We start from the raw sequence: 23,933 nt of genomic DNA on the forward strand, positions 1-23,933 counted from the left end.
AGTTGAGACTAATGTAGTTTACCTTTTTTTTTTCTAGTCATTCCATTTTAATTGCAAATATATATATATATATATAGGATCAACAAGGCAATTAACAAGTAACAATTCCAGACTTATTTACCTCAAAAAAGAACATGACTTTCTTTACATAATTAATGGTAAGGCATTCAATTTCCATAGACAAAAGTTCTAGATGATGAATACATTACAGTGTCAATGGCAATTTGTGCCTTTTGGCTTCACAAAAAACCATCCCTCCTATCTTGTTCCTCTGCTTCCTTGTTAGCAGCTTGAACTGATTTGAACCAAAGAAATGCCTGAATATGTTAAGTCACATTATTACAAGAACTTGGTTAGATTGAGTCAATAAAATTCAATTTATACATTTCATTAGTATTTCATATCAATCACTTTGAAAATGAGTTTTGTCACCAAAATCAATGAAAGGACTACTAGATTACAGGATATTCAACAAGTTTGGTATTATTCCTAGTCAAAATTTTGTCTCAAGAGCTTGTACATAGATCGTTCCATCTGCTTAAGCACTCCCACCTTGAAAACCCAGAAATGTTCTTGATAGAGTAATGAAGATGAACCCCAACAAAGAACAAAGTAAAATTTTTTTATCATTTTTAGTATGTCAAAATGAAATTTTACCTTTCTTTAATTTAAAATTTTAAAAAATTTAAATTAAAAATTTTTCATTTTAGGAAGACGGAAACCCTACCAATCTTCCCTAACTACGCTCTGACCATATAAAACATGAGTTCAGAATGTACTCATACCGGACATGATCTTAAAAGTTGCGGGTTCAAAAAGATTTAAATATTTAATATTGTACTCGAATGAATGAAATGGTTAATCATTCGAGTTAAACATTAAACATATGAACTCCTAAAACCAAAATGGAATACAATTCCATATTCGAAAACATTGATCTCAACGACAGAAAAAGTAGAGAAACAAACTCACCGAAGTGGGGATTCCGGTAAATGCGAAGAAACCAAGCAGAGGCGCATAGAAAATGCTGTCTGAGTTCAAAACTCCAAAAACAGGCCTTTGGTTGATATACTCAAAAATAGAACCAACCTGCAGGATGAAGAAGAAAAAGGTTTAGCCATCTTAAATTCGAGTGTCTCAAGCCGCTCGGACTTTCATTTTTCTTTTAGTATGAATCTGTCACCTATATCAGGCACAATATAATCTTCAAAGAATTTCAAATGGATAGCCGAACAAGTGTTAGTTCGATTGGTATTAATTCATCCTAAATATTAATAATTTAATTTAATACATTTTAGCCTCTTTATTAGATGAAAAAAAATTATATTTTTGACACCCTCAAATATTAAAAATTTAATTTAAACCATTTTAATACAAAATTTTAGCTTTTAAATCTTGAATTTTATAATTTAATCTAGTCTAAAACCATTATCTAAGCACATCCACCATCTTAAATTTTAGTTAACTTTTTCGATTAAAAGATTACGTAATTAGTAAAAACCAGCGCGAAGCATTAGTAATTGAGTAAAGAAGACTTGAACATACCGCAGCAATGGCGGTCACCGCTGAAGCAAGCAAGTAAACGAAGAAAGGAACCTCAAAACTCTGCTGTGCTGTGGAACTCTTGCCTTCACCTTGAGCCCAAGGTGGAGGCTCGTCGGAATCGGGTTTAGCCCAAGAAGGTATACTTTCTTCGGACTTACTTGAATCGGCTGAACCTTCGGTTGCATTAAGCTGCACAAGCAACCCGCCACGAGATAACCTTTTGTTCCCATTCAGAAACCTGTCTCTAACGCTTAGAAACAATGGGCGAGATGATGATTCGTTTTCTCTTATGGGAAACCCGCGGACTAGAACTGAATTGCAGGGAGACAATAAGGTCGTAACCACCATAGCGAACTCTTCCCCCTTAATCCTTATTCTATTATTTCGATTTTGCTGCTGGAGACGACAAAAATAAACGTAATTAATAGAGGAGATAACTCAAAATCTGATGACCCAAAGTAGAAACCAATCTTCAAATTAAGTTTAGGGTTTCAAAAATTACCTTACTGGTCGGCAAGGGACTGGAGGAGGAGGACAGGGATAGGGAGGAAATATTTCAAAGGGATAATAAAATAGGCGGGGATGTGTGGAGATGGTTGAGACTTGAGAGTAGATTGGCAAATTTCAAAAGGAAAGGTCAAATTGATTATTAGTCCCTGCCTTTTTGTAATTCTAAAATTTTAGTCCTAACCTAAGCTAAAACAGTTAAATTGGTTAGGTCAATAGTAGCAAAATCTGATATTTAAATATAATTAATATTTAACTAATTATTTTATATTAATTTATATTTAGGGGTTTTTTTCATATTCATATTAATATTGGATTATTTTGTATTTGTTGTTTTTTGAGTAATTATTAAGTAAATCGAGATTAACATCATATTTAATTAAACTTGCATTTGGTTTAGGCGATTTAACTCAGCCCAAAGGTTCGCTCGAAAAGTAAAAATGTTTCAGTAAAAATATAGGTCCAAAAATGGACTTAGGCGAAAAGTGGTAAGGTCATTTTTTAGCCCGGCCAGCTTGAATTTTTAAAAAAATTATTGCTTCGTTATTATTTTGTTATCATTTCAATATTACATTACTACTATTTTTTAAATTTTTTATGTAAAAAGTAAATAATTTTTTTTTAAATAGATAGATCGAACTGAGCTTAAATTTTAATATTTTTATTCAAGTTAGAGTTAAAAAAAATTTAACCTAATTTTTAAACCGAACCAAATATAAACATATCAATCGGGTTTAGAATTTTGTTAACCCCACGTGGAGAACTCTAGGTACATCACTATTTCTGTTTTTTATAAACAAAAATAGATGATTAGCACTTCGATTCTCTCCAGAGGTGGCCGAGGAATAAGGTTCCTACCATTTCATCGCCATTTAATTCCTGCTAGTACTACCTGTTCCACTACTACACTTGCCACTCTTTCCTCCCACCCAAACCCCACTTCTTTCAAAATCGCCACTAAAAACCCCGCTCCTTTCCAAAACATCGTGAAATCCTCGTCACCAGTTCCTGGGATTGTTGGGTTTTCAATGATGGCGTCTGCAACTGCTGGAGAAGATGGTCATTTCAAGTTGTCTGAAACCAGTGTGCTTAAAATCAACAAGGGTGATATTACTAAGTGGTTTATTGATGGCTCCTCTGATGCTATTGTTAGTCCTTTCTCTTTAATCTTTAGTTTCTTTCTGTTATAATTGTTTCTGGGTTTTTGATGATTTGTTTTTGTTTATATTTTGTTTATCGTATTTGAAGTATGTTTGTTTATGGAATTAGTGATCCAAATCTCTGTTTAAGTAGGATAATTGATTAATGTTATGGGCAAATGGAAGGATTGTTGAGTTGGATTTTAAAAAATGGAAGGATTTCTTTAAATCATAACATTTTATCGGGATTTGTCTCTTTACTCCGTCGAGAGAGCTCCAGTGGGGTCACAAAATAGGAGTGTTTCGGGGTGCCTGAATAGGTGAACATGGCAAACGGAAGAGTTTGCACGTGGTGTGACTCAACCCTGAGTAGGAGAACCATGGCAAACTGAAGGTCTCACTCGATTTTATGACCTATGGCATATAAGTTATTGATGAGGGAGTATGATGAGCTCGTAGTGCTCTAGGTAGAGCTGAGGCATATCAACAAAAATTATGTGTTCTTTATGGATGTGCCACGTGTTGCTTCAACAAGCAAAACTATGGTCGCTGAAGAGCGAGTGCATAGCTCCCTCGAGATCCTCTATATGGTAGAGGTCTTGAGTTTGAGCCTTACCGTGAGCTCGCTCTTCAGCAACTATGGCTTGATGCTATATATATATATGTGTATGTATTGATGGCTATATTTCTTTGGTGGGATATTAAAATCAAGCACGGTGATAGTTCTAATGATAATCACCTGCAGGTTAATCCAGCAAACCCGAGAATGCTCGGAGGTGGTGGCGCTGATGGAGGTATTCTACCTCTGCAAATTTTTCTTCTCCTCATTTTGAACCTTGTTGATGTCTTAGAAAACTGAACTTATAATGACCATTGATGAATTTTACTAGCCATACATAGAGCTGCTGGCCCAGAACTTAAAGAAGCATGCTATAAGGTACCAGAAGTTCAACCTGGTATTCGTTGTCCCACCGGAGAAGCAAGGATTACCCCGTAAGTTCTTCGGTTTTTACTGCCGGTTCATCTGAATGTTTGCACGTTAACATACTAACATGTTGAGATTATGCAGAGGATTTAAACTGCCAGCATCTCATGTGATTCACACTGTTGGACCGATTTATGATTCCGACAAGGACCCTAAAGGCTCACTGAGAAATGCATACAAGTATGCTATGATGTTCCTTTTACACCATTCAATTTGTAGTTTTAAGTTTATCATTCTCAATAAGATTTCCTCTTGAAATTGTTGCAGAAATTGCTTAACTGTGGCTAAAGAGAACAACATTAAATACATTGCATTTCCTTCCATATCTTGCGGTGTATACGGGTAAGTAATGCAATAGAACCACCAAAGGATTTTGTGGAAAGTTGGCTAAATTATATCTGTTGGTAGCATGTTCTTTAAGGATTGGTTTTTAATTTGTGATATTTGGAGGTAAAAATACCATGGAGACCCTTGTACTAGGAGTCAATTTGCATTTTGCCCATTGTGTAACTTTCTGGAATTGGTTTTGACAAAGATCATGAACTCATAGACATAGTAGAAATGTTTTTGATCTTTTCACTTTCGGTCATGGAAGACCGTTCTTTTCTGTCAAATTCATTGTTGTTTAAGTAACAAATCCATACTGTGTTCATGGATTTCTTTATTTTTCTACCTTAGATTTTTTTTTTTTCTTTTCTGAAAAATTTCCAGGTACCCTTATGAGGAAGCAGCTACAGTTGCTTTATCTACTATCAAAGAATTTGCCAATGACATTAAAGAGGTAAGTTCCCTTTTCAATGTATTTTGAGTGTCCTTGGTGGAGGCTTATATATTCATACTCATTTTTCAAATATGTGTCGAATACGGATATTTCGAGAAAAATAAAGAGTTGGTGTTTGCAGGTGCACTTTGTTCTATTTGCTGATGATATATACGATATTTGGACGAAAAAAGCAAAGGAATTGCTCTAGGTTTAGTGCATGCTAGGAACTAGAATTGAGAACTTCTTCATGCTTGAGGGTGTATTGGATAATAAATGTACCTGAATTGGCATGGACCAATTAACTTTCTGTTGGATTATGTATTGTGAGGAATGCATAGATGCCATATGCCAATGTGCTTAAATCTGGATTTTATATATGATTGGTGCAGTTTTGTTTTTATAAAATAATCTCATTTTAGGTTTTGATTATATTTGTTCTTTTTGGCAATGTCTAGAATTACCCATAGTCTCTCTTCAAGGATAATGCGCTTCAGCACATTTGAACTCACGTCCTCCAATATTGATAATAATGCCCATGCTCATCGAGCTAAGACTCAATCGATATGTTCAGTGCAGTTTTGAAGTATTACAAATTGTTGCTATGATGTGTTAAATTTTTTGAAATTTTTATTTTCTTAAAGAACTTGTGTTGAACGTGTAGAAATTCAATTCCGAACATATTAACACTTAGGATGGTAAGTTGATTTATGATATGATACACACTCAAGAGGGCATGAAACAATCATAGATATACTATGCTTGCGGACATTTTGAAATTTTCAAGAATTTATTCTCTTTACTATTTAAATTTTAAAATTTAAGTCTAATTAATAATTTATTAAATTTTTTATTAAATTTTTAGTGCGTCAATTTTAAATAAAAATATTATGTAATGTAACTAAAAAATGACATTGTAGTGACTCTAAATTTAACAAAATGATTTTAACAATGTCAATAGTTGAATTTGAATTTTAAAATTTGAAAAGTAAAGAGATTAAATTCCTAAAATAGAAATGTAGGGATTAAATTTCAAATTTACAAAGAGTACATAGACTTGTGGCATATTTTAATATAAAACTATGTAATTTTGTTAAAATTAGTATAATTAATTTATAATAAAACTATGTAAGTTAATTAATTATTTAATAGGTCAAATGAAAAATTATTTGTTCCAATAAAAGTTTTCAGTTTATTTAAATGAAATTAATTAAATAACATATAATTATATATTTTTAAAAATAACATATATCGTGTTTGGAATTTGTTTGTAATTATCCATTTAATTATTTCAATGCTTAACCTTGAGAGTGTAATTAGAGTGCTTCAATTACACGAAACTTACTAATTAATTAATTATTCAAATATGAAACATGTATAATTACGATAATTTACATCCCAATCCAATTGCTAGAATACTTTTCAAATCGTACCTACACTTTTTGTAAAATAAAAGACACATTTTTGATAAATTAAAGTAAAAGAACTAATGTATTAATTCCCTAAAGTAGAGGGATGAAATTTTAATTATTGAAGCCCATGTGTTGGCCTGATAGTCCGGGTGTTCACCATCTCAGGTGTGATTTGAATTCGAGTCGCACTAGTCGTTTAGGGCTTTGCCCTCCTCTTGTAATTCACAAAAAAAAAATTATTTATTTGATTGTTATTGGTCTAATAGTTGAATCGATTAAACTAATAGAATCTAAAACCAATAGTGTAACTAGTTCAACCATTGGTTTGATTATTATAACATTTTATAGGACACTCTAAAAGTATAGAATATTATCACTCGAAAATTTAAATAATTTTTAAAATTTTTCTAATGATGTTATGACACGATCTCAAAGTGTCACGTCATCCAACTATATTTTTAAAAGTTATCAAATTTTTTTAGTGATAAAAATAAATCTAATTGCTAAATTCAAGAACGAAAGTAAGGAAAAAATTACATATACCTGATTAGACCTCTTTGTCAAGTTAAAGGGCCAAAATATAAATTATCCCATCTATCAATGAGTTAGGGTTCCAACACTACAGTCGCCCAAGTATAAATCCATATTTTTCCCCAAAATTTTATTCTTTCTCTCACAAGCCAAAAACCCTCGTTATTAATCGGCGGAAGCAGATAGCCTCTAGCCATGGTCAGATCTTCTTTTCCTCTCCACTTTGGCTTCTTGGTCTTCATCAAAACTTAATCTTTTTCACAAATTTGTTAACTCTGATTATATCTTTTATTGTTTTGTAGACTTTCAAGCGTAGGAATGGTGGCCGCAACAAGCATGGCCGTGGCCATGTCAAATTTATCCGCTGTTCTAACTGTGGCAAATGCTGCCCCAAGGTATTTCAAATTTCACAATCTGTGTTTTTCCTCAGCCGATTCTTTCGCCTCTTCTTTTAATTTATGCTGAATTATTGGGTTTGTTTTTGGAATATAAAAGGATAAGTCAATTAAGAGGTTTCTTGTGAGGAACATTGTGGAACAAGCTGCTGTTAGAGATGTCCAAGAAGCCTGCGTTTATGACAGTAAAGTTTTTTTCTTCATTTATTTAATTTCTTAATTATAGTCGAATTTTTTCGTTCTTGTAATCATTGCCTTGGTTAATTATGTGTAGCTTATACTTTGCCTAAGCTGTATGTTAAGATGCAATACTGTGTCTCGTGTGCGATCCACTCCCACGTTGTGAGAGTCCGATCCCGCACCGATAGGAGGAAACGTGATCCACCCGCCCGCTTCATCAGACGCAGGGTACGTGTCTTTTATAACCAGTGATTCAATGCTTTTCTTGTGTTGCTATGAAGTATTTCAATGATCCATGTTTGATGTGAATATTGATTTGAGTTCTATAAATGTTTTTGTTTAAAGGTATGATTTTTGTTACCATTAGAATTGTTCTTTGCTTTCTATGATGTATAGGATGATATTACGGTATTTTGTTAATTCTCCATGTATGCTTAATAGCCGTTTGAATCACTTTTTCAATTGCCTTTTTTGGTGTCTTATTAAGGTAAAAGTACTATAGAGGCCCTGTACTATGAGTCGGCTTGTAGTTTGCCCCTTCTACTTTAGATTAAAGAGCAAATTGGTCCTTCTCATAAAATTTTTATCCATTTTAGTTTCTAAGAATTGCTCCGTGTACCTCAACATGAGGTACATGTTGCATGTCGTATGTCACTATCTAGCACTAGTTTTTAACAGTACTAATGGATGAAATTTTTAATAGAAATGACCAATATGCTCTTTGACCTAATACACAGGGACTAATTTGCGCATTTTTTAGTGCAGGGGACAATGTAATTTGACTTCAAATACAGGGGCTCCATGATACTTTTACCGTCTTATTGAGCATTATGGATAGAAAATACCTTGAATCTATAATATTTGATATATGGAAGTCGTCAATAAGACTAGTAGAGTTTGGTATTATTTTGCTAATTATGATCCGTCACCATCATTAGGATGATTCCCTTTTCTGTGTTATGCATGATGCAATTCTTTAGTGACTTATGGCTGCCTCTTATGCAAAATTTTAATTGCTCTTAGGATGTGAGAGTCCCTCGTATAGTTATTAGACATTTATACCAGACAATTGTTTGTCATTGTGTTGCGTCTCATTTTAGATATGACACAAAAAATGGAATGCAAACACGACATGAATAAACGTGTCAAAACTAACAGGCTCGGTTCTTTGATCGCTTTGGGATGATAATGTAACTAAGATAGTGATTGATGGTCATCACGTAGCAGTACTTTGCACCTTTTGAGGGACCTGTCTGCCCCTTTAGCTGAAATTTGAAAGTGCTCGAGGGATGAACTGGTCCCTCATATCTAACATCCATCTGATCACTTTGTCAGTTGCCTTTCCCAGTGGCATGCTGATCATTATAAGATGGAAAATGTTATGTATATGTATAAAGAATTTAGCTGACTCTTGAATTGAATTATTTGCTTTACGAAGTTATTTTATTTTCTAAAATAAGGAATAATGTGTAAAAATACCATTTAGATCCTTGTACTATGAGTCGGATTCCGAATCGTAATTAAAGCTTTTCTTTTCTTGTTTCTTAAAATTTTGCTTGCAATCAAGAGCTTCATTAATTATATATTAAATTTTCAGGATGATATGCCAAAGCCTGGTCAGCCTGGTCAAGCACCACGTCCAGGTGTTGCAGTTCCTGCTCGTGCTTAAGGCCTGTGAAAGCTTTTAAGATAAATTTTCTATATTCTTATTTTGGTTTAAAATGGTTGCATTAATTTGAAGAACATGGAGACATGTAGGAAGGTTTTGATTGCTTCAAAGTTTAATACCATTTGATACCTTTTTATTGTTATTTTGAAAGCCTTGAATGGTTGAGATTTGAGAATACTTGTTCATAAAAACTGTTGCTTTTGCTTCTACTTATTTCTCATTATTTTGCATAAAATTAAAAAAAATTAGTAAATATATTTTTCACAATTTTTGTTTCATCCACATCATGAATTATAAATTTGGTTATATATTAATATTTTATTGAATTAGTATAACATCAATTAATTTTGTTAAATAATGACAAAATTCATGAAATTATTTTTATCATTTTATAAAGAGTAAATTATATTGGTAGTTATCTAACTATTGGTAAGTATTTTTGTTGGTGATCTAATTATTCTATTTTTCTATCTTGTCACTAACCGTTAAATGGCTGTGACAGTGTCTAAAATTGATATAATATCAACTTTAACAATTAATTAATCTTTAACATTTATACATTAAAAATTCAAGATAATAATCTTCAGTTTTCTTTCAATTTTTAAAATCACTTTCAATGTCACAAAGAAAATAAAATTATACAATTAAAATTTTTATTATCAAGATTAAATTGACACGATATATAAATATTGAAGATTAAAATTATTATTATATCAATTTTAAAACTATTAAATTATTTTCCTATTATACACAAGGATTTAAGTTGGAGTATTCTGTAATTTACTTTAAAAATAAGCGTTATAAGTAGTAACATATCTATTAAAATTCGATCTGAATACGAATTTATACAATTCGAGTAAAACCAACAAATTAAATTAACAAGTCTCCTCAAAATTCAGGACCTCGTCCTTACCAACCGAACCAAGTTTCGTCTGGCTAAAACCCATTCAATCGGCAGTTGAACCGTGATCGGACACGCCATGTTGTGAAGTGTCAGAACCCAAACTTACCACAAACTTGGTTCACGACATGTTTTTCAAAAGTTTTATTTTTCGGTACGTGGCTGACATGCATTACGCCATGCACCCATCAGACCCTATATATATACGTATGCATTTTATAGAGTTGCACCTAGAAACAAGTAGAAGCAAAAGCAACAATGGCTCAAGCAACCTTCACAGCCGAAGATCAAAAGATTGAGTCTTTTAGGTTACTAAGTGGCCACACAATCCCTGCAATTGGGTTAGGCACTTGGAGAGCCGGTTCACAAGCCGATAACTCCGTCAAGATCGCCATTGTTGAGGTACTTATATATGCTTGTACTTTGTTTCAAGTATCTTTGTATATATTTGTCTTTGGGAGCTAAATTATATTTTTATTATTTAACTAAATTTATAATTTTAAAAATTTTGAGGGATTAAAATGATAATTATTTTGAGGAGTCAAGGCCCCTGCTTTTCCTCTTGGCGCCGTCCCTGTTCTTTGTATTAAATTTTCATTAACATTTCACAATGGTTGCAGGGTGGTTATAGACATATAGATACAGCTTGGGAATACGGTGTTCAAGAAAGTGTATGTATCTCTTTCTCCCCCAACACTATGAAAGTCGTAAATTTTCAGTTTTCGTTAAACAATAATTTTATATTCCATTTAAAATTTTCATTTTGTTTATCAGGTTGGCCGTGGAGTCAAAGCAGCAATACATGCAGGAGTAGAAAGAAGGGATCTTTTCATTACATCCAAGCTATGGTGCACCGAGTTGAGTCCAGAACGAGTTCGACCTGCTTTATTGAACACTCTCCAACAACTCCAACTTGAATACCTTGATCTTTACCTGGTAATCTGATCAAAATATCATTCACATCAGCATGTTCGATGAGGAAATGCCTGAAAGATTTTTTATTACAGATACATTGGCCATTTAGGCTAGCAGATGGAGCAAGCAGACCACCTAAACCAGGTGACGTACAAGAAATGGACATGGAAGGTGTTTGGAGAGAAATGGAGGGACTTGTAAAAGACAAGCTGGTTAGAGACATCGGTGTGTGCAATTTTACATTGAAGAAGATGAACAAGTTGCTAGGTTTTACTGAAACTATGCCATCTGTTTGTCAAATGGAAATGCATCCTGGTTGGAGGAATGATAAGATGTTGGAAGCTTGTAAACAGAATGGCATCCATGTCACTGTAAGATTTATCATATCCTATATTTGGAATGGATAAATTAATCATTGGATAGTCATGATGATGATGATGGATTTGCAGGCATATTCACCACTTGGTTCACAAGAAGGTGGTAGAGACCTAATCCATGATGAAACAGTGGATAGAATAGCAAAGAAGCTGAACAAAACCCCAGGACAAGTGCTGGTAAAATGGGCTATACAAAGGGGAACCAGTGTCATACCCAAATCAAACAACCCTGACAGGATCAAAGAAAACATTAAGGTGTTTGGGTGGGAATTGCCACAAGAGGATTTTCAAGCTCTTTGTAACATCCCTGATCAGGTAATAATAACAATACATATATCAGTTTAGTTTTGTAATAATTAAAACTTGGTTTGCCGGTTGATTGATGAAAGGGTTCTTTTTGTTTCTTCTTTTTGCAGAAGAGAGTGTTGCACGGAGAACAATTGTTTGTGAACAAGAATGCAGGGCCTTTAAGAAGTGTGGCAGATGTATGGGATCATGAAGATTAGTAATAATATAATCCCATTTTACAATGTTGATGTTCTTATCAATAAATACGATGATGATGATTCCATGTGTGTTTGTAGTGATGATGATATGTAACCAAAAGTACTTAGATCTGAAATAAAAATAAATAAATCCTGTTTGAGAAAAAAGGACTGATTTATAAATTTAATTTAATTTTTTATTTTATGTTAAATGAATTTTTTAGCAAGATGAAAATAAGCACCAATTTTCTCTTAATTAAATACTAAAATTTGTTAAAATAGAAATTAAAATGAAAGATATAGAAGTAATAATATAATTTTTGACGGTAGGACAAAAACTAAGTTTATTATGTATTAATTTATAAATCTATCATTTTAAAAGAGTAAATTAAATTTTTTTTCATCTAAAAATTTACTTTATATTAATTATAATATCAAAGCACGTCCGATATCAACATTCATTGTCTAAGACACAAAGCAAGGAATATAGGAAAACAAAAGGTAAAACATATACTTTTAGTATCAGCTACTATTCTCTTACTTAAGAGTACACTCAAACCCATTGCATCCCATTCACAGTAATTATAAAGCAGAAACATATATAGGTAAAGGCAGCCCACCGTTGAAGCAAAGTACCGTGGCAAGTTCAAAGAGACTCCTACAAATAAACATTTGGAATCTCTCCCTTCTAATTTTCTGCTTTCTTTGAGTTTTTCAATTTCAATTTTTCTTTCTCTACCACATCGAAAGAGACAGAGAGGAAGGAGTCAACTCCATGTTTTAGCTGTGTGGACTGCTGTGGGTTTTACCTCCACAAGACGTGTGCCCAGGCACCTTTGGAGCTTAATCATCCTTTTCATCGCCACCATCCTCTCCTGCTTCTGCAGAATCCACCATCTTCTTACACAAGGTGCGTTTGCGATTTCTGTGATGAAACATGCGAGAAATTCATTTACCATTGCTCTTGTGGCTTGTACTTTCATATTAAATGTGCTTTGTTTACATTTAATATTGCTGAAAGAAATTTGAAAGAGCTTGAGCATGTTGCTCTTGAGGATCCATCGTTTTCCCCTAAAAACGATGGTGGAAGCCTGGGTAAGTGCTTTGCGTGCTGGGAACCATTAGCAAGATATACATACTTCTCTCTTGGTTGTGGGTTTAATTTGCATAAGAAATGTGCTGATCTTCCTCTCAAAATAGATCATTTGTGTCATCGCAAACATCCTCTTGTTCTGCAATTTAATAGTGAACGGCTTTCTTGCAAGACATGCCAAGTAACTCCAGAGAGAGGATTTGTGTATGGTTGTTCAGCTTGTAAGTTGGCGATTCACATTGATTGTGCATCGCCATTATCAGTTATTGAAGATAAAAGTCATCCACACCCATTCACCTTGTTTTGGAGACGAATTCCATTCGTTTGTGATGCTTGTGGCACTGAAGGACATCATGTTGCATATACATGTGGTACGTGCGGTATTATGGTCCATAAAAAATGCATTTCATTGCCACGCATTATCCGACACATTATGCATATCCATCGTCTTTTTCACAAGTATTTCATTGATAAGGAATATTTTGAAAGTTTGAATTGCTTACGGTGTCATGAAGTTGTTGATACAGAGTACGGTAGTTACTTCTGTGCAGATTGCAATGTTATATTCCATGTGAATTGTGCATTGCAAAAAAAGGAGTGGTATTGCATAGTTTCACAGGAAAATGAAGATAACAAGTCTCTTGATATACCTGTTAACTCTATCACTAAGGTTCTTGAGAGGAATGATGCTGGAGAAGCCACAGTAATAGAACATTGCGAGCATAAGCACTACTTGATGTTAAGTTACAAAATGAAAGAGCATGGTGATAAATGTTGTGATGGGTGCTTGTTATTGATCTCCGCTAAGTTCTACTATTGCTCGCGGTGTGATTTCTTTCTTCATAAATCTTGTGCTGAATTACCCAAGAAGAGGCTTTTTAAGAATCATGATTGTGATGAAGAGCGTTTTTCTGGACCAAAACCCTTCATCCTTACTTCAGACGGCATGTTCAAATGTGGTGGGTGCAGGAACCTTTCTAATGGATTTTCTTATAAATGTAATGAATGTGGTGCATGCAGTTGCCTTCGATGTCTTGCTCTAATTCTCCAAGATGGTGTAAAAATTCCAGGGCATAAACACCCTCTTCTTTTCTATTATGATTACTTTCATTATAAGGAGCAGTGTAGTGGTTGTGGGAGGGATATGATCAGTAGGACATACCGTTGTAAGGATTGTAATTTTAATCGATGCCGTTCGTGTGTTCAGCTACCAGCAACAGTTAAACACAAATGCGATGATCATATTCTTACACTCACTTATGACAAGATTACTGATTATGCAATATATCATTATTGTGATATTTGTGAGAAAGAAAGGGATCCAAAGCACTGGTTTTACCATTGTGAAACTTGTGACATTTCTGTTCACGTGGATTGCGTTCTTGGAGAATATTCATTCATCAAACTTGGGAGCACCTACAATGAGGGAAACCATGAACACCCTCTCACTTTTGTCAAGAAGATTCATTACTATCCTGAATGTGTTGAATGTGGTAAGCTTTGTGAAGATCTTTCTCTTGAATGCGCAGAACCAGGATGTAACTATATTGCTCATTGTAAATGCATAAAACCAGCAATCGGTGGTAGATACTGAAAATTGCGGCTTCATCTTTAGAATAAGACAGTATGTGGTTATTGTTAATGGTTGCTATTTATTAATTATATGTTTAAACAATGTAATGTATTTAGATTTGAATTGTAAATATATGAGAATAAAATTGATATCTTTAATTTTCATATATTAATTTTGTTGCATGCTAACTAAAATCATAATAATCCTTAGATTCCATGAATAATTAGTCCTTAGTCCTTATGTGCTACATTCCATATTTATATAAGTTGAATATAGTTAGATATAAAAAAATTGTTTGCACTGGAAATTTTGTTTAGAATGGATGTAAAATATTTTCATTATTTTGAAATTTTTTGAAAATATTTCATAAAATTTTTTCAAAGAAACAAATATATATTTCAATCAATAAAGGGTTGATTTACAAGAAGAATATGGACATTGATTAAATGGTACAATTTAATTTTAGTTTTTCTAAAATATTAAAAGTTCAATTTAATTCTTTTAAATTTTTTGTTAAATGAATTTTTATTTATTTTGATTCTTTCAAAAGCTTAATATTTATTTTAATGCAATAATTTTAGCTTTAACCTCTCAAAATTCTCTTAATTCCTTAATTTCAAACCCGAATACCTTGAGATAAGAGATGATAATGATCCCCAATTTTCTCTTAATTAAATACCAAAATTGTACAAAAAAATAGAAAATAAAATTGAAAGATAAAGAAGGGATAATATAATTTTGACCCCTAAATGCTCACTTTGATATCTGTACTTTTTTTCTTCACTTTGGCGAATCTAATTTTTTTTTTAACAAGGCGAAATTAATTATAATTTTTCATAGATAAAAATAAGTATATTATGTATTAATTATAATTTCATGATTTTTAAGGAATTAAACATAATTCTTTTCATTTTAGGGCTAAAGAGAAATTTTACTATATATTAATTTATAATTTCTTTATTTATAAAAGGACTGAAATGAATTTTTTTATTTTGTGAGTGAAAATAGAAATAGAAAAAGTAAATTTATTAATTTAATATAATAAATGCTATTTTCTTAAAAAAGAATAATTAAAGCTATATTCTGTAAATAGTTTTTTTTAATAAAACTAAAAATCATTATGTTATCACTTGTAATTTTTAAAGTAATTTATATCAAATAAATTTATGTCCCTATTTTTATAATTTATATCAGTAGTTTAATTGTCAAAAAAAATATACTAATATATTTATAAACGTAATGGTATAAAATTTTATTTCTAACTTTTATTACAATGAATATTCATTTTATAATTAAATTATTTATAACATTTTCTCTAAATATATAATATGTTTCTTTAAATTTTACTAAATTTTAAAAAGAAATATTATACACATAATTTAGTAGGTCAAAACTATTTTAATTTTGAATTCTAAAACATTTATATTCTTCTTCTTCTTAAGGTTATAAGTGAAGAAAATTTTAAGAGAAATATATTTAATTTATAGCACTGCAATATGATGCTTCTGCTCCAACTCCTGGACCAATGATTCTTTTTATCAAGATGATGTGTTGTGTTTTTTACAACCATTAGCATACTTAATTGATGTGTTTTATTTTTAAATATCGATAAAAAATTTATATGTTTAGTGTGAAGTTGAGTATTTTGCTCTCAAATCTTTTTTTTTAATAATTTACTATTTTGTAATCTTTTGAGGAGTTTCAATAACATTTAGATCAGTATATACAAAATTATAATAAATTATGATCTTGATTTTTTATAAAAAAATATAAGCATGTTGGATCATTTTGCAATCTTCGTTCAACTATTTTATCACATATGTCTAAATTATTTCAATCATTACGCATATTGAATAATTTTCATGGAATTTTTATATGCTTCTAACATTCTAAATCTTTCAAAAATCGTAGTATAGATTTCACTATGTAGTTATACATACAAAATGTTATAATAATAACCATTAAACGCATATCAAGTTTTTCATGACATGCTAAATTAATAAGATATCTAAAGTTGATTGCATCCACCACTTAAAAACATTATATCTTTTCATAATCAATCATGGTTACCTGAATTGATCTGAACCGGTCAATTGGACCGGAGAAATACTTTAAATTGATTGAGTCGTGAGCTGATACAACCACCATTCAAATGTCCAAATCAATTACACCGACGACCCGATGACCTAACCGATTCAACCACCATTTCAATTATGAAAATCTTGTTCATAAACAATACTAAAATTTTGTGAAAACCCACTTAATATTTAAGTCATTATTTATATTTTAGAACTTCAAATTTTTTTTCATTTCCCAGACTACTAATTTCCACCCTATTGACTTTATATTTTTAGGTGCTTAGAATTATAGGTTTAAAACCTTTACACTTTGGAATTGAATTTAATTCTATTTAAAATATGGTTTATTTTTCATTTTCACCAATTAATTTTCTGGATTTTCAGCCTCATTTTATTCATTATTTCAACATTAATATATAATGCAAGAATATTATCGAAAACTTTTTCATTTTGGTTTCAACTTTTCTTATATTGACATAACTTATCTATCTCTTTATTTAAAAAAAATCATTTTCAAGTACTTGGAATTCTTTTAAAGTTTTATGAATAGTTATGTTTTAGATCGAGTATCTATGTCCACTATATAATCATCTTGATTTTGAGTCATTATTTTTCTTTTACATTGATTTTTTTTGAACCAATTGGTCTATCATGTTAAAAATATCAATAATAGGAGACTCATGTCCAATATACATTCATAATCGATTTTGTCTATTGTGGTGGAGTAATTCGAACATATATTGCACATCTATATTTTAAAAAAATGTGAAATATTTGGCTTCTAACCAAACGTCAAATCTAACCAAACCCCTGCAATTGGGTTAGGCACTTGGAGATCCGGTTCACAAGCCGATAACTCCGTCAAGATCGCCATTGTTGAGGTACTTATATATGCTTGTACTTTGTTTCAAGTATCTTTGTATATATTTGTCTGTGGGAGCTAAATTTATAATTTTAAAAATTTTGAAGGATTAAAATGATAATTATTTTGTGGAGTCAAGGCCCCTGCGTTTCCTCTTGGCGCCGTCCCTGTTCTTTGTATTAAATTTTCATCAACATTTCACATTAATGGTTGCAGGGTGGTTATAGACATATAGATACAGCTTGGGAATACGGTGTTCAAGAAAGTGTATGTATCTCTTTCTCCCCCAACACTATGATAGTTGTAAATTTTCAATTTTAGTTAAACAATAATTTTATATTCCATTAAAAATTTTCATTTTATTTATCAGGTTGGCCGTGGAGTCAAAGCAGCAATACATGCAGGAGTAGAAAGAAGGGATCTTTTCATTACATCCAAGCTATGGTGCACCGAGTTGAGTCCAGAACGAGTTCGACCTGCTTTATTGAACACTCTCCAACAACTCCAACTTGAATACCTTGATCTTTACCTGATAATCTGATCAAAATATCATTTCGATGATGAAATGCCTGAAAGATTTTTCATTACAGATACATTGGCCATTTAGGCTAGCAGATGGAGCAAGCAGACCACCTAAACCAGGTGACGTACAAGAAATGGATATGGAAGGTGTTTGGAGAGAAATGGAGGGACTTGTAAAAGACAAGCTGGTTAGAGACATTGGTGTGTGTAATTTTACATTGAAGAAGATGAACAAGTTGCTTGGTTTTGCTGAGACTATGCCATCTGTTTGTCAAATGGAAATGCATCCTGGTTGGAGGAATGATAAGATGTTGGAAGCTTGTAAACAGAATGGCATCCATGTCACTGATCTGATTTATCATATCATATATTTGGAATGAATAAATTAATCATTGGATATTCATGATGATGATGATGGATTTGCAGGCATATTCACCACTTGGTTCACAAGAAGGTGGTAGAGACCTAATCCATGATGAAACAGTGGATAGAATAGCAAAGAAGCTGAATAAAACCCCAGGACAAGTGCTGGTAAAATGGGCTATACAAAGGGGAACCAGTGTCATACCCAAATCAAACAACCCTGATAGGATCAAAGAAAACATTAAGGTGTTTGGGTGGGAATTGCCACAAGAGGATTTTCAAGCTCTTTGTAACATCCCTGATCAGGTAATAATAACAATACATATATCAGTTTGGTTTTGTAATAATTAAAACTAGGTTTGCAGGTTGATTGATGAAAGGGTTTTTTTGTTTCTTCTTTTTGCAGAAGAGAGTGTTGCATGGAGAACAATTGTTTGTGAACAAGAATGCAGGGCCTTTAAGAAGTGTGGCTGATGTATGGGATCATGAAGATTAGTAATAATATAATCCCATTTTACAATGTTGATGTTCTTATCAATAAATACGACGACGATGATGATTCCATGTGTGTTTGTAGTGATGATGATCTGTAACCAAAAGTACTTAGATTTGAAATAAAATAAATAAATCCTGTTTGAGAAAAAAAGTGTGATTTATAAGAAGAATTAAATATTCAATTTAATTCTTTTTTATTTTATGTTAAATGAATTTTTTAACGAGATAAAAATAAACATCAATTTTCTCTTAATTAAATATATACTAAAAAAATTTTAAAATAGAAATGAAAAATGAAAATATAGAAGGAATAATATAATTTTTGACTAAGTAACAAAAATTATTATGTATTAATAATTTATAATTCTACCATTTTTAAAGAGTAAATTAATTTTTTTCATCTAAAATTTACTTTATATTAATTATTAATTATAATATCAAAACACATCCGATATCAACATTCATTATCTAATACACAAAGCAAGGAATATAGGAAAACAAAAACAAAAACATATATCTTTAGTATCAGCTAATATTCTCTTACTTAGAGTACACTCAAACCCATTGCATCCCATTCTTAGAAATTATAAAGAAGAAACCTATATAGGTATAGGCAACCCACCGTTGAAGCAAAGTACCATAGCAAGTTCAAAAAGACTCCTACAAATAAACATTTGGAATCTCTCCCTTCTAATTTTCTGCTTTCTTTGAGTTTTTCAATTTCAATTTTTCTTTCTCTACCACATCGAAAGAGATAGAGGAAGGAGAAATGGAAGAGCTAAAGAACTATGGGCATCAACATCCACTGTTGATGTTAAATGAAGAGCAGTTGCTTGGCAATGGCAATGGAGTTGTTGATTGCTCAAGGTGTGGGGAGAAGGTGTCAGCTCCATGTTTTAGCTGTGTGGAGTGCTGTGGGTTTTACCTCCACAAGACGTGTGCCCAGGCACCTTTGGAGCTTAATCATCCTTTTCATCGCCACCATCCTCTCGTGCTTTTGCAGAATCCACCATCTTCTTACACAAGGTGCGTTTGTGCTTTCTGTGATGAAACATGTGAGAAGTTCATTTACCATTGCTCTTGTGGCTTGGACTTTCATATTAAATGTGCTTTGTTTACATTTAATATCGCTGAAAGAAATTTGAAAGAGCTTGAGCATGTTGCTCTTGAGGATCCATCGTTTTCCCCTAAAAACGATGGTGGAAACCTGGGTAAGTGCTTTGCGTGCTGGGAACCATTAGCAAGATATACATACTTCTCTCTTGATTGTGGGTTTAATTTGCATAAGAAGTGTGCAGAGCTTCCTCTCAAATTGAACCACTTGTGCCATCGCAAACATCCTCTTGTTCTGCAATTTAATAGTGAACGGCTTTCTTGCAAGACATGCCTCGTAACTCAAGAGAGAGGATTTGTGTATGGTTGTTCACCTTGTGAGTTGGCTATTCACATTGATTGTGCGTCGCCATTACCAGTTATCGAAGATCATCAACACTCATTCACCTTATTTTGGAGACAAAATCCATTCATTTGTGATGCTTGTGGAACTGAAGGACATCATGTTGCATTTACATGTGGTACGTGCAGTATTATGGTCCATAAAAAATGCATTTCATTGCCACGCATTATCCAACAAGCGTGCCATGTCCATCGTGTTTTTCACACGTTTTTCTTTCACAAGGAATATTTTGAAAGTTTGAATTGCATATTGTGCTATGAAGTTGTCGATACAGAGCACGGTAGTTACTTCTGTGCAGATTGCAATGTTATATTCCACGTGAATTGTGCATTGGAAGAAAAGGCGTGCTATTGCATAGTTTCACAGGAAAATGAAGATGACAAGTCTCTTGATATACCTGTTAACTCCATCACTAAGGTTCTTGAGACGAATGATGCTGGAGAAGCAACAGTAATAGAACATTGTGAGCATAAGCACTACTTGATGTTAAGTGACAAAATCAGCGAGCATGGTGATAAATGTTGTGATGGGTGCTTGTTATTGATCTCCGCTAAGTTCTACCATTGCTTGCGGTGTGATTTCTTTCTTCATAAATCTTGTGCTGAATTACCTAAGAAGAAGCTTTTTCCGAAACATAGTTGTTATGGAAAGCCTTTTTCTGGACCAAAACCCTTCATCCTTACTTCAGACTGCATGTTCAAATGTGTTCTATGCAGGTACCTTTCTAATGGATTTTCTTATGAATGTAATGAATGTGGAGATCAAATCTGCCTTCGATGTCCTGATCTAGTTCTCCAAGATGCTGTAAAAATTTCAGGGCATAAACACCGTCTTCTTTTCTATTATGGTAATTATGAGGGGCAGTGTAGTTCTTGTGGGAGGGATCTGAGCTATGGCGCAAGTCGTTGTAAGGATTGTAATTTTCACTTATGCCATTTGTGTGCTCTACGACCAACTAGAGTTAGACACAAATGCGATCAACATATTCTTGCACTCACTTATGACAAGGTTAATGATTATACAAAATATCATTATTGTGACATTTGTGAGAAAGAAAGAGATCCAAAGCACTGGTTTTACTATTGTGAAACTTGTGACACTTCTGTTCACGTGGATTGCGTTCTTGGAAAATATTCATTCATCAAACTCGGGAGCACCTACAATGAGGGAAACCATGAACACCCTCTCACATTTGTCAAGAAGATTCATTACTATCCTGAATGTGTTAAATGTGGTAAGCGCTATGAAGATCTTTCTCTTGAATGTGCAGAACTAGGATGTAACTATATTGCTCATTGGAAATGCAGATATAGGTGGTAGATACTGAAAATTGCGACTTCAATTTCAGAATAAGACAGTGTGTGGTTGTTGTTAATGGTTGCTACTTATTAATTGTGTGTTTAAACAATGTAATGTATTTAGATTTGAATTGTAAATATATGAAAATAAAATTGATATGATTTGTTTATATCTTCTTTAATTTTTGTTGCATGCTAACTAAAATTATAATAATCCTTAGATTCCATGAATAATTAGTCCTTATGTGCTACCTTCCATATTTATATAAGTTTAATATAGTTAGATATAAAAAAATTGTTTACACCGGAAATTTTGTTTAGAATCGATGTAAAATATTTTCATTAATTTGATAAATTTTTGAAAATATCTCATAAAAATAATTTCAAAGAAACAAATATATATTTCAATGAATAAATGGTTGATTCATATATAAGAAGAATATGGACCTTAATTAAATGATACAATTTAATTTGTCTTTTAAAATATTAAAATTCAATTTAATTCTTTTTAATTTTTTTGTTAAATGAAATTTTTTCATTTTGATCCTTTCAAAAGTTTAATATTTATTTTAATGCAAGAACTTTAGCTTTAACCTCTCACAAATTCTCTTAATTCTCTTAATTTCAAACCGTGGATACTTTGAGATAAGAGATGAAAATGAGTGCCAATTTTATTTTAATTAAATACCAAAATTTTTAAAAAATAGAAAATGAAAGATAAAGAAGGGATAATATAATTTTGACCCCTAAACGTTCATTTGGTATCTATACTTTCTTTTGTTCACTTTGGCAAGGTCGAATCAAGAAATTTTTTTTAACAAGGCGAAATTAATTATAAATTTTCATAGATAAAAATAAGTTTATTATGTATTAATTTATTATTTCATGATTTTTTAAGGAATTAAACACACTTCTTTTCATTTTAAGGGGCTAAATAGAAATTTTACTATATATTAATTTATAATTTCTTTATTTATAAAAGGCCTGAAATGAATTTTTTTCATTTTGGGGGCCAAAATAAAATTTTACTACACATTAATTTTAAGAGTGTCAAATTCAGTGTTTTAATAACCGAGATCACCGATTCTCAATTCGACCACTACAACCGTTGGACCAATAATAATTTAATATATAATTAAAATTCATAAAATGCTCAAGTACCAAGTTTAAGGATCAAAATGAATTTAGTTGTCAAATTCAAAGACCAAAGCAAAAAAATACAAGTATCAAAGAAAATTTAATTATTAAGTTTAAGGGCCAAAAACTATATTATCCCAATAAAGAAAGGTAGATAGATTGGTGGGAAGATCTGATTGGGACCGCAATGACCTTTTTGTACCAAGAAAAATAGGTATAGACTATTTGCATCCATTTTTTGAGACCTTTTTGGTGGAATGGTCATAAAAAGACTTTGGCCATTCAGATAAAATTCACTCTATTTTTTGTATGATAAAAAAAATGATTTTATTTTAGTGCAACTTCAAATTTTGAATTATATTAGTCGATTGAGTTTTAACTTGATTGGTACGGATATTGTTTCCAACGCAGGAGGACAGGGTTCAAGTGCGTTGAAGCACATAATCCTCATATTTATGGGTTGAGAAAGGCTATGAGTAGTTCTAGGCATTGTGTCAAAAAGAGCAGAGCAGTTATAATCAAAACATTTAATGAGATTGTTAAAAAAATATATTCAAATTATATTAATAATTTTATTTGATTTTTGGAAATATTTTTTATTTGAAAAACCAGTTTTCAAGAAAATGAAAACTAAAATAGTCTTTATTTATTGAAATCAAACGGAGCCTAAATCCACAATATCACACTTTAGTGTTTTAACATTAAGTTTTGAGGGATTTAATTAAGTTCTTTTAAAATCGGGATTTCAAGAGAATTTTCAAAAATTTGAAGGGTCTAAATTAAAAGTTTTAAATTTTTTAAGGGTATACTGAAAATTTTCCTAATTTATATATTTACAAAAACTTGCTGATAACCAGCGAACATGAAAATGGAAGCACATATAAATTTATCTTGAAATGGATTAAATAGAATTTTTTTTTTATTTTGGTGGCCAAAATGTAATTTTACTATATAAAAATTTATAATTTAATGGTTTTTAAAGGGGTTGAAATGTAATTTTTCATATGTTTGAGGCGCCTAGGGCACTACTTACCCCTTTGCATTCACCCCTAGTTGTATTAAAAAAAAAGTAAAATTCTGCTATTAGTCCATGTACTCTAAGTAAGTTGTAGATTTAGTCCCTATATTTTAACTTATCAATTTTAGTTCCTTTACTTTTAGAATTGGTCAACTTTAGTCTATGTACTTTCTATATTTTGAAATATCAGTCCTCACCCAAACGGTATTAGTTAAATCCATGTTGGTTATATTTTGC

General features: G+C 31.9%; 5 protein-coding genes and 1 non-coding gene across 9 annotated transcripts; 5 read left to right on the forward strand and 1 right to left on the reverse strand.

Moving 5' to 3' along the window:
* Nucleotides 1-91: 91 nt before the first annotated feature.
* LOC105782351 (uncharacterized) lies at nt 92-2,169 on the reverse strand. 2 transcript variants are annotated; one of them, XM_012607036.2, is made up of 4 exons: nt 2,048-2,169; nt 1,546-1,938; nt 973-1,089; nt 92-317 (listed from the first exon to the last, which is right to left on the reverse strand). In XM_012607036.2, the coding sequence occupies exons 2-4, from the start codon at nt 1,891-1,893 to the stop codon at nt 240-242; spliced, it is 543 nt and encodes a 180-aa protein (XP_012462490.1). In that variant the 5' UTR covers nt 1,894-1,938; nt 2,048-2,169; the 3' UTR covers nt 92-239. The 2 variants fall into 2 exon arrangements, with proteins under 2 accessions (XP_012462490.1, XP_012462491.1); XM_012607037.2 differs by having other exon boundaries at nt 1,546-1,941; nt 2,048-2,148.
* Nucleotides 2,170-2,807: 638 nt separating this feature from the next.
* Nucleotides 2,808-5,368, forward strand: LOC105782348 (uncharacterized). The gene is made up of 7 exons (XM_012607033.2): nt 2,808-3,200; nt 3,937-3,985; nt 4,082-4,184; nt 4,261-4,356; nt 4,444-4,518; nt 4,888-4,957; nt 5,079-5,368. The coding sequence occupies exons 1-7, from the start codon at nt 2,859-2,861 to the stop codon at nt 5,145-5,147; spliced, it is 804 nt and encodes a 267-aa protein (XP_012462487.1). The 5' UTR covers nt 2,808-2,858; the 3' UTR covers nt 5,148-5,368.
* Nucleotides 5,369-6,958: 1,590 nt separating this feature from the next.
* LOC105782353 (40S ribosomal protein S26-3) lies at nt 6,959-9,265 on the forward strand. The gene is made up of 5 exons (XM_012607040.2): nt 6,959-7,077; nt 7,182-7,274; nt 7,375-7,459; nt 7,549-7,682; nt 9,052-9,265. The coding sequence occupies exons 1-5, from the start codon at nt 7,075-7,077 to the stop codon at nt 9,121-9,123; spliced, it is 387 nt and encodes a 128-aa protein (XP_012462494.1). The 5' UTR covers nt 6,959-7,074; the 3' UTR covers nt 9,124-9,265.
* On the forward strand, nt 8,733-8,834 carry LOC128036463 (small nucleolar RNA snoR99). Its single transcript, XR_008193258.1, has one exon. It is a non-coding gene; the product is annotated as a small nucleolar RNA snoR99 (small nucleolar RNA).
* Nucleotides 9,266-10,238: 973 nt separating the features above from the next.
* On the forward strand, nt 10,239-18,844 carry LOC105782346 (aldose reductase). Of its 3 annotated transcripts, none has more exons than XM_052626409.1 (6): nt 10,239-10,426; nt 10,645-10,695; nt 10,799-10,960; nt 11,032-11,310; nt 18,356-18,598; nt 18,699-18,844. In XM_052626409.1, exons 1-6 carry the CDS (start codon nt 10,283-10,285, stop codon nt 18,786-18,788), a joined length of 969 nt encoding a protein of 322 aa, XP_052482369.1. In that variant the 5' UTR covers nt 10,239-10,282; the 3' UTR covers nt 18,789-18,844. The 3 variants fall into 3 exon arrangements, with proteins under 3 accessions (XP_052482369.1, XP_052482370.1, XP_012462483.1); XM_052626410.1 differs by lacking the exon at nt 18,356-18,598 and adding an exon at nt 11,389-11,631 and having other exon boundaries at nt 10,241-10,426; nt 18,699-18,811; XM_012607029.2 differs by lacking the exons at nt 18,356-18,598; nt 18,699-18,844 and adding exons at nt 11,389-11,631; nt 11,733-12,000 and having other exon boundaries at nt 10,243-10,426.
* A 592-nt stretch (nt 18,845-19,436) lies between these two features.
* On the forward strand, nt 19,437-21,711 carry LOC105782350 (uncharacterized). The gene is made up of 2 exons (XM_052626408.1): nt 19,437-20,815; nt 20,960-21,711. The coding sequence occupies exons 1-2, from the start codon at nt 19,557-19,559 to the stop codon at nt 21,561-21,563; spliced, it is 1,863 nt and encodes a 620-aa protein (XP_052482368.1). The 5' UTR covers nt 19,437-19,556; the 3' UTR covers nt 21,564-21,711.
* The last annotated feature ends 2,222 nt before the right edge of the window (nt 21,712-23,933 follow it).

The sequence above is a fragment of the Gossypium raimondii genome, chromosome 13 (genome assembly GCF_025698545.1).
Source record: "Gossypium raimondii isolate GPD5lz chromosome 13, ASM2569854v1, whole genome shotgun sequence".
NCBI lineage: Eukaryota > Viridiplantae > Streptophyta > Magnoliopsida > Malvales > Malvaceae > Gossypium > Gossypium raimondii.

Excerpts from the sequence above, each read along its gene's own strand:
- LOC105782351 (XM_012607036.2), bottom strand. The coding sequence starts at position 1,893 with ATGGTGGTTACGACCTTATTGTCTCCCTGCAATTCAGTTCTAGTCCGC. Across the intron at positions 1,090-1,545 it reads CGGTGACCGCCATTGCTGCG|GTTGGTTCTATTTTTGAGTA; the intron begins GTATGTTCAAGT and ends TTCATCCTGCAG. Across the intron at positions 318-972 it reads TTACCGGAATCCCCACTTCG|GCATTTCTTTGGTTCAAATC; the intron begins GTGAGTTTGTTT and ends TAACATATTCAG.
- LOC105782350 (XM_052626408.1), top strand. The coding sequence starts at position 19,557 with ATGGAAGAGCTAAAGAACTATGGGCATCAACATCCACTGTTGATGTTA. Across the intron at positions 20,816-20,959 it reads AAGTTCTACCATTGCTTGCG|GTACCTTTCTAATGGATTTT; the intron begins GTGTGATTTCTT and ends TGTTCTATGCAG.
- LOC105782353 (XM_012607040.2), top strand. Across the intron at positions 7,275-7,374 it reads GTGGCAAATGCTGCCCCAAG|GATAAGTCAATTAAGAGGTT; the intron begins GTATTTCAAATT and ends GGAATATAAAAG. Across the intron at positions 7,460-7,548 it reads AGAAGCCTGCGTTTATGACA|CTTATACTTTGCCTAAGCTG; the intron begins GTAAAGTTTTTT and ends AATTATGTGTAG.
- LOC105782346 (XM_052626409.1), top strand. The coding sequence starts at position 10,283 with ATGGCTCAAGCAACCTTCACAGCCGAAGATCAAAAGATTGAGTCTTTT. Across the intron at positions 10,696-10,798 it reads AATACGGTGTTCAAGAAAGT|GTTGGCCGTGGAGTCAAAGC; the intron begins GTATGTATCTCT and ends TTTGTTTATCAG. Across the intron at positions 18,599-18,698 it reads TTTGTAACATCCCTGATCAG|AAGAGAGTGTTGCATGGAGA; the intron begins GTAATAATAACA and ends TTCTTTTTGCAG.
- LOC105782348 (XM_012607033.2), top strand. The coding sequence starts at position 2,859 with ATGATTAGCACTTCGATTCTCTCCAGAGGTGGCCGAGGAATAAGGTTC. Across the intron at positions 3,986-4,081 it reads AGGTGGTGGCGCTGATGGAG|CCATACATAGAGCTGCTGGC; the intron begins GTATTCTACCTC and ends GAATTTTACTAG. Across the intron at positions 4,519-4,887 it reads ATATCTTGCGGTGTATACGG|GTACCCTTATGAGGAAGCAG; the intron begins GTAAGTAATGCA and ends AAAAATTTCCAG.